Genomic DNA, 14,678 nt, shown 5'->3' with positions numbered 1-14,678 from the left:
ATCCTTACTCACAGAAAAAAGGGTCAGAGGAGAGAGGAGTACACAGGCCCCCCCCAGGACACAGAGCATACAGAACCCACACCCACAAGAGCAGTGGGCAGAAGCTGGGGGCAGTGACAGACTCCAGACACGCTGAGATTCTGGGGGGTGAGGGCCTGGCCTGGGTAGAAGCTGCTCAGTTTAAAGAGTCAGCTTCCTACACAAGTGTGATTTATCCCTACCAGTGTGGTAGCTGATGCCAGGCCCCTGGCGATGTCCCTGGTGTGTGGAGAGGTGGGCCCGCCTCATGGTGCTCTGCTGGCTGTGCCCAAGCCAGGTCCAGCCCAGCTGCTAACAGGGTGAGGGGGAGATAAAATGAAGAATAAGATCCCACGCTTTCTCCACTATGTTTCTCAACCATAGCCTTTTACTGAACAAGACCCTGCAGGGGGTGTTCCTATGATTGTCACAACACTGACCCTCCTGAGAGGAAGCCTCGCCTCGAGAACACGACCCTGCTGTGTCCCTCCCAGCTGCATCTTCTCCTTGCAGCTCACACGAGCTGCTACAGTCCGTGGATGGACTGGTCAGCTCCAGGACCTGCCAGGATGGGCAGCACGGGAGAAGCAAGCTTCCCCTTCCTTCTTGTGCCCAGCAACCCCTTTCAGTCAACAAGGCTGAGGCAGAGCAGTAGGGAAGCAGCAAAGACCTCTGCCGGACACCCCACGCAGCCCTCAGGCAGCTGCCACAGCCTCTGAAGGCTTCAGGACCTCATCCTCTGGCAGTGCTGGCCTGCCCTGCGGACGGGGCAGCCCCGATAGAGCACCTTGGGGTCAGATGAGCTCCATCTTGAACTGGCTGAAGTTTGGCACGGTGGGCGAGGGCTCAGCCACGCTGCTGAAGGGGACGCAGGGCTGGTTGGCTGGCACGGCGCCGTGGCTCACGGTGGAGCTCAGCTGCTGCAGCATCAGCAGCATCTCCTGCTGGAGTCGCTGCTGGTGCTCCTGCTGGCGCTCCAGGCGGCACTGCCTCTCCAGCACCGTGTGCAGAGCCTGGCTCAGCTTCTGGATCTCTGCGTGCACAGCGTCCAGCTTCTCGGCAGTGGTGGGGGAACCAGGAGCAGGGGGAAGCACTGCTTCGCCCCAAGCAAGGTGTTGATTTCCAGGGCTTGTGGGGTTCAGTGGGGTGGTCTGTGTGCTGGCATCTTTGACCTAGAATAGCAGGAGGCAGGAGAGGAGTGGAGGTGAAAGATCATTAACTGCTCCTTCAATGGGGATAAGCAGGAGAAGGATTTATTCTGTGCTTCATGTGCAAGGCAGAAGGGAACAACCTTTGGACTGCAGTGTTCTCTGACCTGCTCTTCCTCCCTGCCCCATCTCTGTGCCTCTGCTCAGTGGACACATGCATTGTGCTACCTGCTGCCAACTGGGCTGCCCATGCTCATGCCAGGCAGGTTTGCTCTGCAGGGATGGAAGTAGTGTACCTGGGGTGTCCCCTCCCAGCTTGTAGACCAGTCGCATTTGCTGCACCAGAGCAGATATGGAAAGGTGAGGGCTGCAAGTAGAAGATGCAGCAGGGAGGGACACAACAGGGAGATGGAAAGATGCAAAGGCTCAGCCTGACTCAGGGCTGTGCTTTGTACCCAGGATTCCTGGTGCCAGTGTCTTGAGATCCCTGCAGCTTGCCACAGCCCCCAGGAAAGCTGCTCTGCCCGTGGGAGCCACATGTGCACCGTGAGGGGCAGGACAGACCCTGCCCATGCAAGATCTGGGCCTGAAGCAGATGGGCCCTCCCACCCTGATGTGCCACCCAGCACCCTACCTTGTTCTGCAGGAGGAGAGCCCTGTCCACGATCTTCTTTGCCACCAGGGCTGGGTTCTTGGCAGGGGGCATGACGAGCTGCCCTTGGCCAGGCAGCAGCTGTGTGGGGGCAGGTGGGGTCCCTGGTGTTTGGCAGCTCCCTGGAGCTGGGAGGGCACCTGTGGAACCGCTGTCACCTGCGAGGGACAGAAGAAAAATGCCTCGAAAGGAGACTCTGTCCCCAAACCTTCTGGGGGAGAACAGGGAGCCTGCGCCAGGGCAGGCCTGGATGGGGCCCAGCCTTACCCTTCCCAGGAGGCAGTCCCACAGGCAGGGCCCCCCCTGGCTGCCTGCTGCCCTGGCAGGACGAGGCCACGCTGACGATCTGGGTGCCCTCCTTGCCATCCTGGCCGCCAGTAGGAGCCCCGCTGGGCAATGTGGGGGGCCGAGGGCCTGGAGACTGGGGCAGCTCAGCCTCGTGCCCCTGCAGGGGGAACCAGGGCTGCTCTCCACCCCAGCCACCTGCTGCTGGCCCCAGCTCCAAACTCTTCCTCTTGAGGAAGAGATACACGGCCTGTGGCGTCACTCGGATATTGTCCAGCTCCAGCACCTTCTTGATTTTGCGGAAACTCAGCCCAGCCCTGCGCAGCTCCACGATCCTTCTCTTGGCGTGGTCATCCAAGCGGCCCATCGCTGCCGGTGCCTACATCCCCGCCGTCCTGGCCAGCCAGTGGCACCTCTCAGCCCCACGGCACGAAGTGGAGTTGATGGGGGGGGGACACGGGGGCACTGCATCCACTGCTCGGGCTCTGCTAGCACTCTGCTGCCAGGCTGGTGGCCCTGGGGCCACGCTGCGCCAGCCCCAGCCACAAGCAGCGATGCAGGTCCCAGCCAAAGAGCAGGAAGGAGATGGCCCTTCTGCCTGGGGGTGACCAGGGCTGGCCCAGCAGCCTGTCCCTTGCTCACGTGGGACCCCTCAGAGCAGAGTGTCCAACCTGACACTGCAGTCCCACAGGGGCACAGAGGATGATGCGGGGCTCAGCTTCACCCAATATCATCAATGCATCAGCGAGGGGCAGGGTAGAGAGCAGGACCAGAGCAGGTTCAGGAAGGCACGCGTCCCTTCTGGCAGAGACGAGCCGCGTTGCTGGAGGACAAGGCAGAGGAACAAAGAGAAGGGGAACTCCAAATCCACTCAGAAAGCCATTTCTGGGCCCACTACCAGTCTCTGTTGTTACAGACCCCTCAGAGGACCACGCGGCGCTGGGACAAGCAGCTGGCTGGGACAACTGGACCCCCTCACGGCAGGTGAAGCCGCAGCTCCCTGGGTGGGCTCCCTGGGTGCCACGCAGAGACTGCTCCCCTGCCACTCACTTGTGCAGTGCTGCAACCTCCTAGCGGTGGCAAGTCCACTGTGCCTGGGCCTCAGCAGCTCGTGGCTGCACAGCTGTGCTGTGGACGTGTCCCAGTTCCCAGCTGGCATCCCCAGAAGCAGCTCAGCTCTGTGGGGAGCTGGGTGCAAGTGCTGGCCAGCAGCAGGTCACGGTACAAGGCTGGCAGGTCCCCACTGGAGCCTCGCTCCTGCTTGGTGGCTGGGGAAGTTGTGGCGAGCAGGATCCAGGGCGCTGACGCTTGTGGCGTGGAAACCGGCAGTGCCTCAGAAATCAGGTCTGTAGGTGCCGCTGTCCTGTACCTTTGAAAGAAGTGAAAGCAAACGTTCATGCACCATTGTAAAGAAGGTCCAGGTACGCATGTATGAGTGCACATCCCCTCCCTGATGTGCACAGCTGGGTGAGGGAACAGCAGGGGGGGACATGGCCACGTGCTGTATGTACGTGGGTGGGTGTATCTGGGACTGCACTGCAGGTACAGCCCCTAAAATCACACCTACGTGGGGTAAACCTGTAAGTCCAGAAGCACATCACAGCTGCGTGTGTGCCTACTGTCACAGTGGACGGGTTTTCCACTGTGACAGTGGAAAAATCAGTGCTGCATCCGCTGCCTCACAGACACACTTTGGGGGTTCACTTCCCCAAAACAAACAGCTCCCAAGAATTCCCACAGGACAGCACAATGCTCTCCAGATCAGCAGTGTCTGACAGGGACCACATCAAGCAGTCACTGTCAAGCAGATGAGAGCCAGAAATCTTTTCCAAACCTTGCTTCCCTCAGTACACATTGGTCTCAAAGAAAGACACCGTGTTTTGCCAGCCCAAATGGCAGAGACTCTTGCAGATCACCCACAGAAAGGCACAGGGAGAAAGAAAAGGAGCTGCTTGTTTCGATGCAGCAGTTGTGCCCCTTTGCATTTTACTTCCTCCATGGCAAAAGAGAGAGGCATTAACCAGGAGACACAGACTGCACTTTGATCCCAAACTATTTGTATCTAAAGGCCACCCCACACCCCACTAGGGATGTGAGAGGGACCTCACAGATAAGAGCTCCACATGTGGCTCGGTCTCTCCGACAGCTCGGGCATGGCTCCACCTTTAGCTAAGCCTTCATTTGCTTAGGTCCCCTCTGAAAATGGAGATTTCCTGCACTAAATGTTCTTCCCATTTCCACAGATGAGCCCATCGTCTGATCCCCACTCTGCAGAGGGGATTTGCTGCAGGAGCTGGATCCTGGGTCAGGCAGGCAGCTTACACAGCACAGCACAGAGACCTTTACACTCCCCTGGCATGCCAAATGTTTGTTACTATCCAGTAACGGGTGGGAAGGAGGAGCAGGGGGGAGGAAAAATGCAAGGGAAAGACCCAGGAAGACTTCAAGGAGTTTACCAGAGCTGTGGTTTTGCACTGGCAATGGACCTTGCTTTAATTCTCAGGGCCAGCCCAGGGTCCTCTGAAGGTCCCTAAGTTGCACAGGAGAAGCCAGTTCAAGCAGAGGCCTGGGAGGGACAGAGGCAGGCAGAGCAGCAGTGCTTCATGGCAGCGCAATCACCCGAGCTGTGCTCCCACACCAACGCTCCTACCCCAGTTCCAGATGCCTTTTCCATCTTTTCATTTCAGTGGCTATCAGGAAAACAGAAATGTCTCATCCCCTACAGGAACTCCCTGGAGCAATCTCACCAGGGCCGACCCTTGGTTATTTCCCAAATGAGCATCTCCGCAGAGGCAGTTTCCATGCACAGCACAGGCAGCACCGCAGCCCCCAGCTGGGACCCGCACTTGCCCCCACCCACCCGAGGACTTCACCACTCCCAGGACATCTTTGCCCAAAGCTGCGTTTGCTGTTGGACAGCCAGGCCTGCTGAAGGGACCTGGCTTCAGCCTGCCAGTTTAGGCATCTGGCCAAATTTCACCCTGGCCACCCTTTCCTCAGCTGCTGCTGAACACTCGCAGTGCCTGAAGCTGGTATTAGCCATAACCAGAAAGTTCCTTTAAGCAGGAAATCTGCTGGGAATGCTCCTCCGTAACCCCACACAGCAACACTCACAGCAACCAGAGGACCAGAGCCCCCCTCCTCACCGTGCTTACTCCTTCAGCTCTCCTGCTCTCCGCCCCGAACGCATTAGGTGCCAAACGCAAAAACCCCACGGGAGAAGGGGAACGAAGGCACCACGTCATGGCTGAGCGAATGCAAGACCTGGGGAGGAAGAAGGGTGTGAGTGCGGGTGAACCACAGCTCCCACCACCTGACCGTGGCCCCGGGGGCAAGGTGCAGGCTTCTCCTCGTCTCCTCCTGGCCCAGCCCGGGGGCACCCCCAGCAGAGGGGTCACTTTTGGACCCCGAGGTTTCAGCCCTGGGGAGACGCAAGCCCAGCGGCTGCCACGATTCACGCTGGGAAGAATCAGGGCAGGCTCAGAGCCAGCAGGGGCTCAAGCAGATGGCAGAGTGCTGGAAAAAACAACCCCCCCCCGGCCCCTCCGCCCACCCCACGCCCAGGGCAGACCCCGGCCCCCCGGCCCCGCGCCCGCACCTCGGGGGCTGAGGGGCGGCAGCCGCGGCCTCCCGGAGCCGGGGGGGGACTCGCGGGGCCCCCGCCCGGGCTGCGAGGGAGGAGCCCGCCCGTAACCCTTTCGGGGAGCCGGGGCCGGGCCGGGGGGGGCCGGGCCGGGCCGGGCAGCCCCTCCCGGTCCCCCCCGGTCCCCTCCTGGTCCCCCCCCGGTCCCCCCGGGCAGGCAGCGTCCTGGCACGGGGCTGAGTGCACGGTGGGCGGCGGAGCGCGACTGCTGCTCTGCGCTCCCGCACAGCCCGTTTAAAAAAATAAAATAAAATAAAAACAACAAAAATATTTTATTTTATTTTTTTTTAATTTTATTTTTTTAATTTTTAATTTTTTAGTTTTTTTTAAATTTTTTTTTTATTTTTCCCTCTTCCTTTCCCCTCTAACCACCCTCATCTCCACGAGTTTTTTCAATTTAATTTTTATTTTTCCTTTTCCCCCTCACCCCCCCCCGCTCTGCCCCTTTAAGCCTCTCGGCCCCTCCCCTCTCCTCCTTCCCCCCCCTTTCCCCCCCCCCCTCCCCGTGACGCCATCGCCCCGCGCCCCTCGGCCCCGTTCCCGCCCGCGCTGCGCCCATCCCGCGCGACGCGGCCCGGAGCGGCGGCGGCTGCCGAGGATGTGAGTGGGGCCGGCCCGGGGGGGGCCCATCCGCGGCCATCCGGCCCGGCCGCCGCTCCCAGCGGGCTCGCAGCCGCCCGGGGAGGCGGAGGGGGGCGCGGCGGAGGGGATGGCGGCGGATGGCGGGCGGATGGCGGGCGGGGGGGGGGCGCTGAGGCGCCGCGGCCTAGCGCGGGGGGCGGGCGGGAGGCGGGAGGCCGGGCCGGGGAGGGGCCTGGGCCTGGGCCTGGGCCTGTGGCGGGGCTGCCGGGCTCCGGCCCGTTGCGGGCTGGGCGCTTTGTGCGCGGCCTCGCGGGAAGGCCGCGGCTGGGCCTCGCCGCACCGGGGTGGCGTTGAAGCGCCCCCAGGCTCTGCGTCCCGGTGAGGCTTCCAGCGGAACGGCCCTGGGCAAGGCGCCTGGCGGTGGGGTGGGGGAAAAACAGGGATTAGTCCAGGGGTTCCTTACGTGCTGCACCGCAGGGAGATTGCTGGCTGTATAAGCACCGCTTGGCAGCTCTGGTGAGGGCAGGGCTGGAGGAGCGGTGCCGGAGCCGCAGCTGTTGACCAGCAGGAGCTCCGGGTGCTCCCGCAGCAGCTGGGTGTCAGCGCTGGCTGTGTTGGCCTTCAGCTGTGCTCCCTCCCTGCCGTGCCTCTGGTAGGGCCAGAGCTGAGCTAACAGTTCAGGGGCTGATAGCTCCGCACAGCTGAGCTGCTGGCAGCACAACCACGGTTGCAGGAGTAGTTGGTGTGTGGGAGGAAGTGATATAAACCCGACTGGTTGTTTAGGAGGGAGGTGAGGAAGGAAAATATCCTATTTTGTGTGTCCAGGAGCTTGCCTGTTCTGTTCTGTTCTTTCCAGTGGGTCAGTTGGTCTGTCCCAGTGGTCTTCTATTTCTGAGCAAGGAAAGCATGGAACTGGTTAAAAACGTCCTACAGCTTAGTGGCAGGCACAGGTTTGCTTTTCTCGACCACCTTTAGCACCCTTGGAGCAGTCCCTGGGCTGCCTTCTTGCTGCTGCAGGTGGCAGGGAAGGCCGGCTGGTGTCACATTTGTGCTGCTGCTTTCAGTTCTCTGTGCAGAAAGGTGCACAGGAACAAGGTGTTCCTTGACTTCTGGAAGCTGGGGAGCGAGGTGTGCGAATGCTCACTTGTGTTACTTGTTGTGGTGGCTGTGTTAAGGAAAACCCTGAAACGAAAAATCAGGAGAGCCAAGTTCAGCTGTTCAGAAGTGATCTCTTCCCAATCATAAATTGAATTGGAATTTAGAGAACAAAGCAGTCTATCAGATTATCAAAGTTGGGACACCAGAATTACAGAAGCAATGAGACCGTTCCATGCAATAAGCTGGAGAGTTTTCCTCTTGTCAGCTAACTTGGCCTTTGCACATGGAGGAGGAAGTGTTTCCAACACCACCAGCACAGTGGCTGTTGTGTCACTGCTCATAACGCTGGCAGTTCAGGGGGGCTCGTGCCCATTCTTCATTTCCCAAATGTTTCATTTGTGGGTGGGTAACTGGCGTCACACCAACTCAAATCTGCCACGTTTTCTAGCAGTTAATAAAATTTATGTAGAGGAAGCTTTTAATTCGGATGTTAAGCAATCTTAATCTGGTCTTTCTAAGGCTGAAAGGGCTTTGGGAGGAGCTTGTTAGGGTTGAAAGCAGCCGTAATTGAGTGTGGGTTTTTTGTTGCTGAAATTCTCAGCAGCTTTTCTTGACCAACATATGCTCTGGGCCACAAATTGGCTGTGGAGGAAACCAAAGCTTGCTCCTCTGGAGGCGATGCTGTCAGGGGGCACGAGCTGCATGTACGTCCTGCAGAGGAGCTGGGTGTCCTCCACCTGCCTTTTCTGGGGAGGGTTGGAGAGTGAGGACCCTTTGTACTTGAGGTGCCAGTGCGAGCATGTGCGGGGTGGGCTGTGAGCGGTGGCACAGCGGTGTGTGCAGCTCAGGGACCCTGCAGAAGTTGGTTGTCCTCCAGTCTGCTGCCACTGCTGCAAAGCAGCTTTGTTCTTTCATGCCTATCTGCTAATTTCTTCATTCTAAACACTTTTATCTCGTCACTGGGCTGCTCTTTGGAGTTTATTGCACTCAATTAAGGATCGGTTCTCAGAACCAAGGAGTTAGAAGTGAGATTTGAGATAAGTGAGGCCCATTGGGTGCTGCTTTGGATGCCTCTGAAGGGGAAATGGAGTTATCAGGAGTGAAAAAGAAGAGTTTGCTAGCACTCAACGAAAGTAATAAAAAATCCAACACTAGGTAATCATTCCATCCCAATTTTTAGGCTTAATGAAACCGGGGATGTTGTAGGGTACTAGGGCCCTCCCAGGGAGGGTGAGGAATTGGAAATGCTCCTCTTTCTATGTGAATCTGTATGTGACAATTTATGGATGCTGTAGTTGTCACCTTCAAAGCTGCTGCTCTGTCATGTAAAATATTTTCTTTTCTAAAAAGCCCAGACTTACCTAACACTTAAGATCACTATAACTGCAGAGCTAGAGTTACGTTTGAAGTTCAACGTTTCGTGTTGCCTTTCAGTTCCTTGTCTGGGTGCGGTTTTCCGTTCTTCTGTGGCTTTCTGTATCAAACAATCCCTTCTGCAATTTGTTCTTTAAGGGCTCCCTCACCAACCAAACGCAAGGATAGGTCTGAAGAGAAATCGAAGGACCGATCAAAGGACAAAGGAGCCACGAAGGAATCGGGTGAAAAGGATCGTGGTCGGGACAAGACACGCAAAAGACGTAGTGCTTCCAGCGGGAGCAGCAGTACCAGGTAGCTGCCACTACAGATAGTAACAAAAACAACGTTTTCAGGAACCATCAGCCATACTTCTGGTTCATTTCATTCCGCATGTTGTGGACTCATTCAAATGTTGCCTTGTGTTAGTCACAGTAAAATTGTGTCTGACTTGAAGGGTTTGGGTTCTGTGAGATACGAATTTCATTTGGCTGAACTAGTGAGCTATGGAGAGTCGATTTTCAGTGTTTCAGCTTGCAGTTGTTTTCTTTGTAATTATGATAAATTTTTCAGCTATTCTTTTTCTGGGTACACCGCTCATGTTTTTTTTTCCCCTGTCAGGTCCCGTTCCAGCTCAACTTCCAGCTCAGGGTCCAGTTCCAGCACTGGTTCTAGCAGTGGCTCAAGCTCCTCTTCTGCCTCAAGTCGCTCTGGGAGCTCCAGCACCTCGCGCAGTTCCAGTTCCAGCAGCTCTTCTGGATCCCCCAGCCCATCTCGACGGAGACACGACAACAGGAGACGTTCCCGTTCCAAGTCAGTTCTGTTTGACTTCTAGGAATTACCAGATAGCAGGCTGCGTTGCATGTAGAATACAAGGGTTTTATCAGAATAGTTTTTTTTTTTTTTTTTTTTTTTGTTGTTGTTGTTTTTTTTTGTTGTTTTGTTTTTTTCCTGAGGACAGTTTTCCTTTTTTTTCTTTTTTTTATAAGTTAGAGGTCTGGATTTTGTTAGAATGGGTTTGCTCCTTTTACTTATAATCAAAATGTATGCCCTGCAGAGATTAAAAATCTCATTTTTAAGGGTAATTGCTACATACTATATTTTCTAGAGGCAGTGTTAATCAATGTTTCCCCATTAGAATGGGAGTATAAGGGCACCAGATGACAATAGAGGTCTTTATATGTTCCCTGTAAATTATAGCCAAGAGCAACAGAAAAGCCAGGGCTAATAATGGTGGGTAGGCTGGTGTGTGTGTGTGTATGTTCTCTTATGTGTAAAAATAAAATGGGTGGGGACCAAAGGAAGCATTTTTGTAAGGGTGGCAATCAAACTATCTTAATACCCATGCAGTTATTCTTCTTTTGGATAATTCTGTAAATAAGGTGTGGAAGACTGATAAAATCTACTGAGGTGTTATAATCCAGTTTGCTTTTTTAGTGTGTCCCTAAATTCATGACAGTAAGATTTGGAAGAAGCCTAAATACAAATGTTCTGCATACTGGAGGTTTTTTATTTTATTTTATTTTTTAACTGGATAGTAATTTTAAAAACCTGCAAGCAAAATGCAGCATGCAGCTATTTAAATAGTTCGGATGTGATATTTCCAGCCCTACGTAGTGAACAGAAGATAGAGAAGCACAGATCACTAGATCCATTCATTTTTGCTTGCTTTCTTCCTTTTTAATTGTTGTGTTAAGTGATGTTTTTTGTTTTAACAACTACAAAATTCTGTAACTACTGCCAAGAACTTTTGAAAAAATGTTTGATAAATTTCAAATTTATTTCCCTAGCTGTGGTAGGGCTAGAACTTAGAGAAGAGGGGAGTCTCAGATTTCAGAAGGTTTTAAAGTAAAAGCAGACAAGGCAAATGTAAGTCTTGAGATGTTTCTGAGTAGAACACTACCACCAGCTCAACGCTTCCTAACCTGTAATGTCTTTGGAAAAACTCTGCCCTAGCAAGAAAAATGGTACTTTTAAAAATCACGTGATAGGGATTGGCTTCTGGTTTTTGTCTTGCTTTTTCCCTAAACTATAAACGTTTTCTGTTGTGAAATCAGGTCCAAGCCACCCAAGAGAGATGAAAAGGAGCGGAAGAGGCGCAGCCCATCACCCAGACCTACAAAAGTACACGTTGGAAGGCTCACTAGGAATGTGACCAAGGTAATGGCATGCTCGCCTGGAATGCCAAGCTTACATATCTTTTGTGGGCATTTGTTGGTGGCTTTCTTAAAGCCTTCGATTTTGTTGTTGTTGCTGGACTGCTGCCAAAATAACTCTTCTGGGAATTCTTGCTTTGTGTCCAAATTGATGAGTGAGGAAAACTTCATAAGAATCTCACTGAGTCATATATAGTACAGGCTTCTGAGTGCTAAAAGGTTTGTCTGCTTTGTTGGAATCCCAGACCTGGTAGTTTGCCTTACTATGAAGAAAACTGTCAAAGTCAGGACAGTAGCAAAAATGACCTGGGAGGCATTAAGAACATCTGCAGGTTCTTGAAGAGTGTCTGAAGAGAGATGGTCTTGCAATGTAGTTTAAAGGTCTTCAGAGTTCAGGGAGCTGAAAAAATGGTGTTTTTAAAAAGTACTGAGAATTGTAGCTAAGAGTTTCAGACTAAGGGCACGAGCCCATTTTCATAAGGTCCCCAAGAGGGTTTTTAGCTAATTTAGTGCTGTGGATATCTTGAATTTACTGCTCTGTGCCAGCCAGACCTGGGCAGTGGTATATGAGTGGTAAGAGGCATATGGGACACATACCATAATAGTGGACCTGAAGTTCTGCTCTTTCTCTGCAGGATCACATCATGGAAATATTTTCCACTTACGGAAAGATTAAAATGATTGACATGCCAGTTGATAGGCTAAATCCACACCTTTCTAAAGGTTACGCTTACGTTGAGTTTGAGAACCCAGATGATGCTGAGAAAGCCCTGAAACACATGGATGGAGGTAGGTGTCAAATGTTGAAGGGAGGCTGGGTGCTTTTAAAAAAAAAAGTCTTTGTAACAGGTGGGCTTGGTCTGAAAATGAGCGAGAGGTGGCGTAGCTTTTGGGTAGCTGATCTGAAATACTCCCATTCTGTTTTCAGCTTGAATGAGTTTGGCTTTTGTGTGATTTCAGGACAGATCCATAAAAACTACAGAAACACTAAAAACTGTTTTTTTTTTTTTTTTTTCCAAAATAAAACCCAATAAAAATCTTTAAATTTCTGCTAAAATCCTTCCCTATTAACATCTGATGGGATATTTGATTTAGAAGTCCAGTGTGTAGGTGGACTTCATCAATGTCAGTCTGGAGTGGGTGGTGGAATTAAAGCTGTAGACAAAGCTGGGAGTTGCAGCAATGTGGTCTGTAGATGTTGGTGCTGGAAAGCGCTTGCATCACTGTATTTCTGTGATTTCATGCAAAGGCCAGATCGATGGGCAGGAGATCACCGCCACGGCTGTGCTGGCGCCACGACCTAGACCACCTCCCAGACGCTTCAGCCCACCCAGGAGGATGCTGCCACCACCACCCATGTGGCGCAGGTCACCGCCTCGCATGAGGAGAAGGTGAGAGGTGACAATTTGTATTTCCTCCTCAGTGTAACAAGAGCGTATCGCTGAAATACTCAGCGTGAGGACAGTTCCATCCCGTTGGACTTGACTTGCCCTTCCAAGCGATGGTAACTCGCACCTTTTGGGCATCAGTTGAACCCAGGCTGTACTTGTGAAGTGCTGGCAGTGACCTGCTGCCGTCTGAACGCAGTCTGCTGGAAACATCAGATGAATCAGATGCTTTCCAGCCTGCTCCCTGGAGTCCCTTCCACGCAGTGCTTTGAGGCGAAGTGACGCACAGTTGTGGCTGGGAGAATGCTTTTGGCAGCCTGCTCCAGCTGCTTGCTTTTTGGAAGTCCTTGCACCTCTCTCCCTCATTCCTGTGCGTGAGAACATGGCCACAAAGCAGCCTTCCCACATCAGGCAGCTGGAGTACTCTGACCCCAGGGTGGGACCGGGCACGTACACACCTGTTGTATGCTGCAGGCTCAGAAAGATTTACCTGAGTGCATTGAGGCAGCCCTTTCTCAGGATCTAGGTGAGCTCCTCCGTCTCGGAAGCCTGCTGAAACTCTTGTAACCACTAAAAGCAATTCCTGATTGGAACCAGCCGATTGCTGAGTGGATAGATACAGGTTTAAAAGAGAACGTGGCACAAGATTCACTGCTCGTTAGTCCTCCATGAAAGACGCTTTTTACTTAGGTCATGGAAATGAGGGGTTGGATGGTTTGTTTGCTTCCCTAGTCTGCCTTACCATCATGTCAGGCTCTGTTAATGTTCTCTGGCAGGAACCTTGGTGTCGCACTAGTGGCTGCATAGATAATTGTACTGAAGTTTTTGAAGCTCAACTGTTTCTTAGAGTGAGAATTCCCCTAAGAAATGGCCCTGTGGTTCTGTGCGACTTGGATAAACCCTTTCCCTGAACCTCACTGTACTTCGGGAGCTGAAGCTGACCTTTCACAGGGAGGAGAATCTGATGTAGAATGAACTTGAGTTTGTTTTGCTTGAGAGTAAATAAGAATCTTGTTTTTTCTTTGGATATTAAGTCTCTTTCAACTTTAGAAGCAGAGGGACAGTAGCTAGAACATCCCTGCTATAATAATCCTCTTTGAATTGCCTTTTTGCTCCCTGGCTGTACTTCATCGGAGCTCTTTCAGAGTGGCATTTATTTATTTATTTTGGGAGCATTGATTTGAAAAGGTGGTAGGTGAGCTGACAAACGACTGGGACCTGTTGTCCATGTCTCCTAATTAAAGCTTTCTTCATCCTTCTCTGCCAGGTCCCGATCTCCTAGGCGCAGATCCCCTGTCCGCCGGCGATCAAGATCCAGATCTCCTGGACGAAGGCGCCACCGCAGCCGCTCCAGCTCAAACTCTTCACGATAAAGCAAAAAGACTGGACAGCTTTTTATTTTTTAACTTAAATCCCATGTAACTAAATATTGTACCTTTTTTTATAATGGGTCTGGGTGAGGAGGGGGTAGAGGGGGAGAGAGAAAGAAAGAGAGAATCCTGGCAGTGAAAGCGATCTAAGAGGAGAAATTTACAGTTCCTGGCCATTAGATAGCCTCTGCTGTGGGGCTTCTAGTTTCTTGGCATTGATTGAAATTATTTCAAACAAAAGGCTTTGATTTTTTTAAAGGCTACAAAAACAGCATCTCCCAGCTAAATGGGTGGGAAGATGTTGTAGCTTCTCTTTCTCCAGTTTAGCAGGCTGCTGCTTGATGATTTCCAAACGCTTAGCACGCTGTACAGACGAGCATGTAAATCTTGAGCTATTTTGGAAACCCTATAGAGTTAGGACAGGGAGGCGTTCATCACTAGGATTTTCAGAGCAGCTGAAAAGTGCAGAGAACCGAATCTGCCCGAGGCTTCAGTACCGAGCTGTTGCTTTGCTCGGGTGCTGAGGCGCCGAGTTCCTGCACGCCGAGCTCCCCTGCGAAGCCACTGCCAGGGGAACGCTGCGGACACGGTGCAGCCTGGTGAGGTGGGTGCTGCAGGAAAGAAGCTGGAAGCCCTTAGCGCAGGTTTGGAGCTGCTGCCCTGAGGGATCCCTGCCGCCTTGCCTGGAGGTTTGGGGTGAGAGTTTCCCATCCAGGGCTCCGGGGGCAGCCTGGGGGCTGCGCTGCTGCCTGGAGAGGCGCGGGACTCGCCGCCTCTTGTACAGTCGCTCCTATGACGTTGCTGGTTTGTTCCGTTCCTGTTTCTGTCGTTGTTTTGTACGGTTTGTAGCGTTTGTAGCGGGGCGGGACGCGCCCAATAAAGCCGCAGGGCTCCGAGCTCCGCCCGCCTCCGCCTCGCTCCCTTTGGGTTGGGGGGGGTTGGGTTGCGGGGAGGGGGGCGCTGCGCCTTTAAGACCGGCGCGGGT

At 53.2% G+C, this 14,678-nt stretch overlaps 2 protein-coding genes across 5 annotated transcripts; one reads left to right on the top strand and one right to left on the bottom strand.

Annotated features, from left to right (window-relative positions):
• Positions 1-384: 384 nt before the first annotated feature.
• On the bottom strand, positions 385-5,903 carry LOC137864787 (uncharacterized). 3 transcript variants are annotated; one of them, XM_068699275.1, is made up of 5 exons: positions 5,702-5,903; positions 5,250-5,367; positions 2,086-3,472; positions 1,801-1,976; positions 385-1,190 (listed from the first exon to the last, which is right to left on the bottom strand). In XM_068699275.1, exons 3-5 carry the CDS (start codon positions 2,468-2,470, stop codon positions 813-815), a joined length of 939 nt encoding a protein of 312 aa, XP_068555376.1. In that variant the 5' UTR covers positions 2,471-3,472; positions 5,250-5,367; positions 5,702-5,903; the 3' UTR covers positions 385-812. The 3 variants fall into 3 exon arrangements, with proteins under 3 accessions (XP_068555376.1, XP_068555377.1, XP_068555378.1); XM_068699276.1 differs by having other exon boundaries at positions 5,259-5,367; XM_068699277.1 differs by lacking the exon at positions 5,250-5,367.
• A 337-nt stretch (positions 5,904-6,240) lies between these two features.
• Positions 6,241-14,594, top strand: RNPS1 (RNA binding protein with serine rich domain 1). 2 transcript variants are annotated; one of them, XM_068699447.1, is made up of 7 exons: positions 6,241-6,346; positions 8,939-9,094; positions 9,401-9,592; positions 10,837-10,939; positions 11,571-11,724; positions 12,185-12,326; positions 13,591-14,594. In XM_068699447.1, coding segments are annotated over exons 1-7 (855 nt in total). In that variant the 5' UTR covers positions 6,241-6,344; the 3' UTR covers positions 13,697-14,594. The 2 variants fall into 2 exon arrangements, with proteins under 2 accessions (XP_068555548.1, XP_068555549.1); XM_068699448.1 differs by lacking the exon at positions 6,241-6,346 and adding an exon at positions 8,496-8,581.
• Positions 14,595-14,678: the final 84 nt, after the last annotated feature.

Source organism: Anas acuta, chromosome 15 (genome assembly GCF_963932015.1).
Source record: "Anas acuta chromosome 15, bAnaAcu1.1, whole genome shotgun sequence".
Lineage (NCBI taxonomy): Eukaryota > Metazoa > Chordata > Aves > Anseriformes > Anatidae > Anas > Anas acuta.
This window is presented reverse-complemented; position numbering and strand designations above follow the sequence as displayed.

What these genes read in the sequence shown, in the direction of transcription:
- LOC137864787 (XM_068699275.1), bottom strand. Translation starts at nt 2,470, where the DNA reads ATGGGCCGCTTGGATGACCACGCCAAGAGAAGGATCGTGGAGCTGCGC. An exon ending in GGGACTGCCTCCTGGGAAGG is followed by an intron (nt 1,977 to 2,085) that starts GTAAGGCTGGGC and finishes TGTCCCTCGCAG; the next exon opens with GTGACAGCGGTTCCACAGGT. An exon ending in CTCTCCTCCTGCAGAACAAG is followed by an intron (nt 1,191 to 1,800) that starts GTAGGGTGCTGG and finishes CTGCTATTCTAG; the next exon opens with GTCAAAGATGCCAGCACACA.
- RNPS1 (XM_068699448.1), top strand. Translation starts at nt 8,511, where the DNA reads ATGGAGTTATCAGGAGTGAAAAAGAAGAGTTTGCTAGCACTCAACGAA. An exon ending in AGCGGGAGCAGCAGTACCAG is followed by an intron (nt 9,095 to 9,400) that starts GTAGCTGCCACT and finishes TTCCCCTGTCAG; the next exon opens with GTCCCGTTCCAGCTCAACTT. An exon ending in CCTGAAACACATGGATGGAG is followed by an intron (nt 11,725 to 12,184) that starts GTAGGTGTCAAA and finishes TTTCATGCAAAG; the next exon opens with GCCAGATCGATGGGCAGGAG.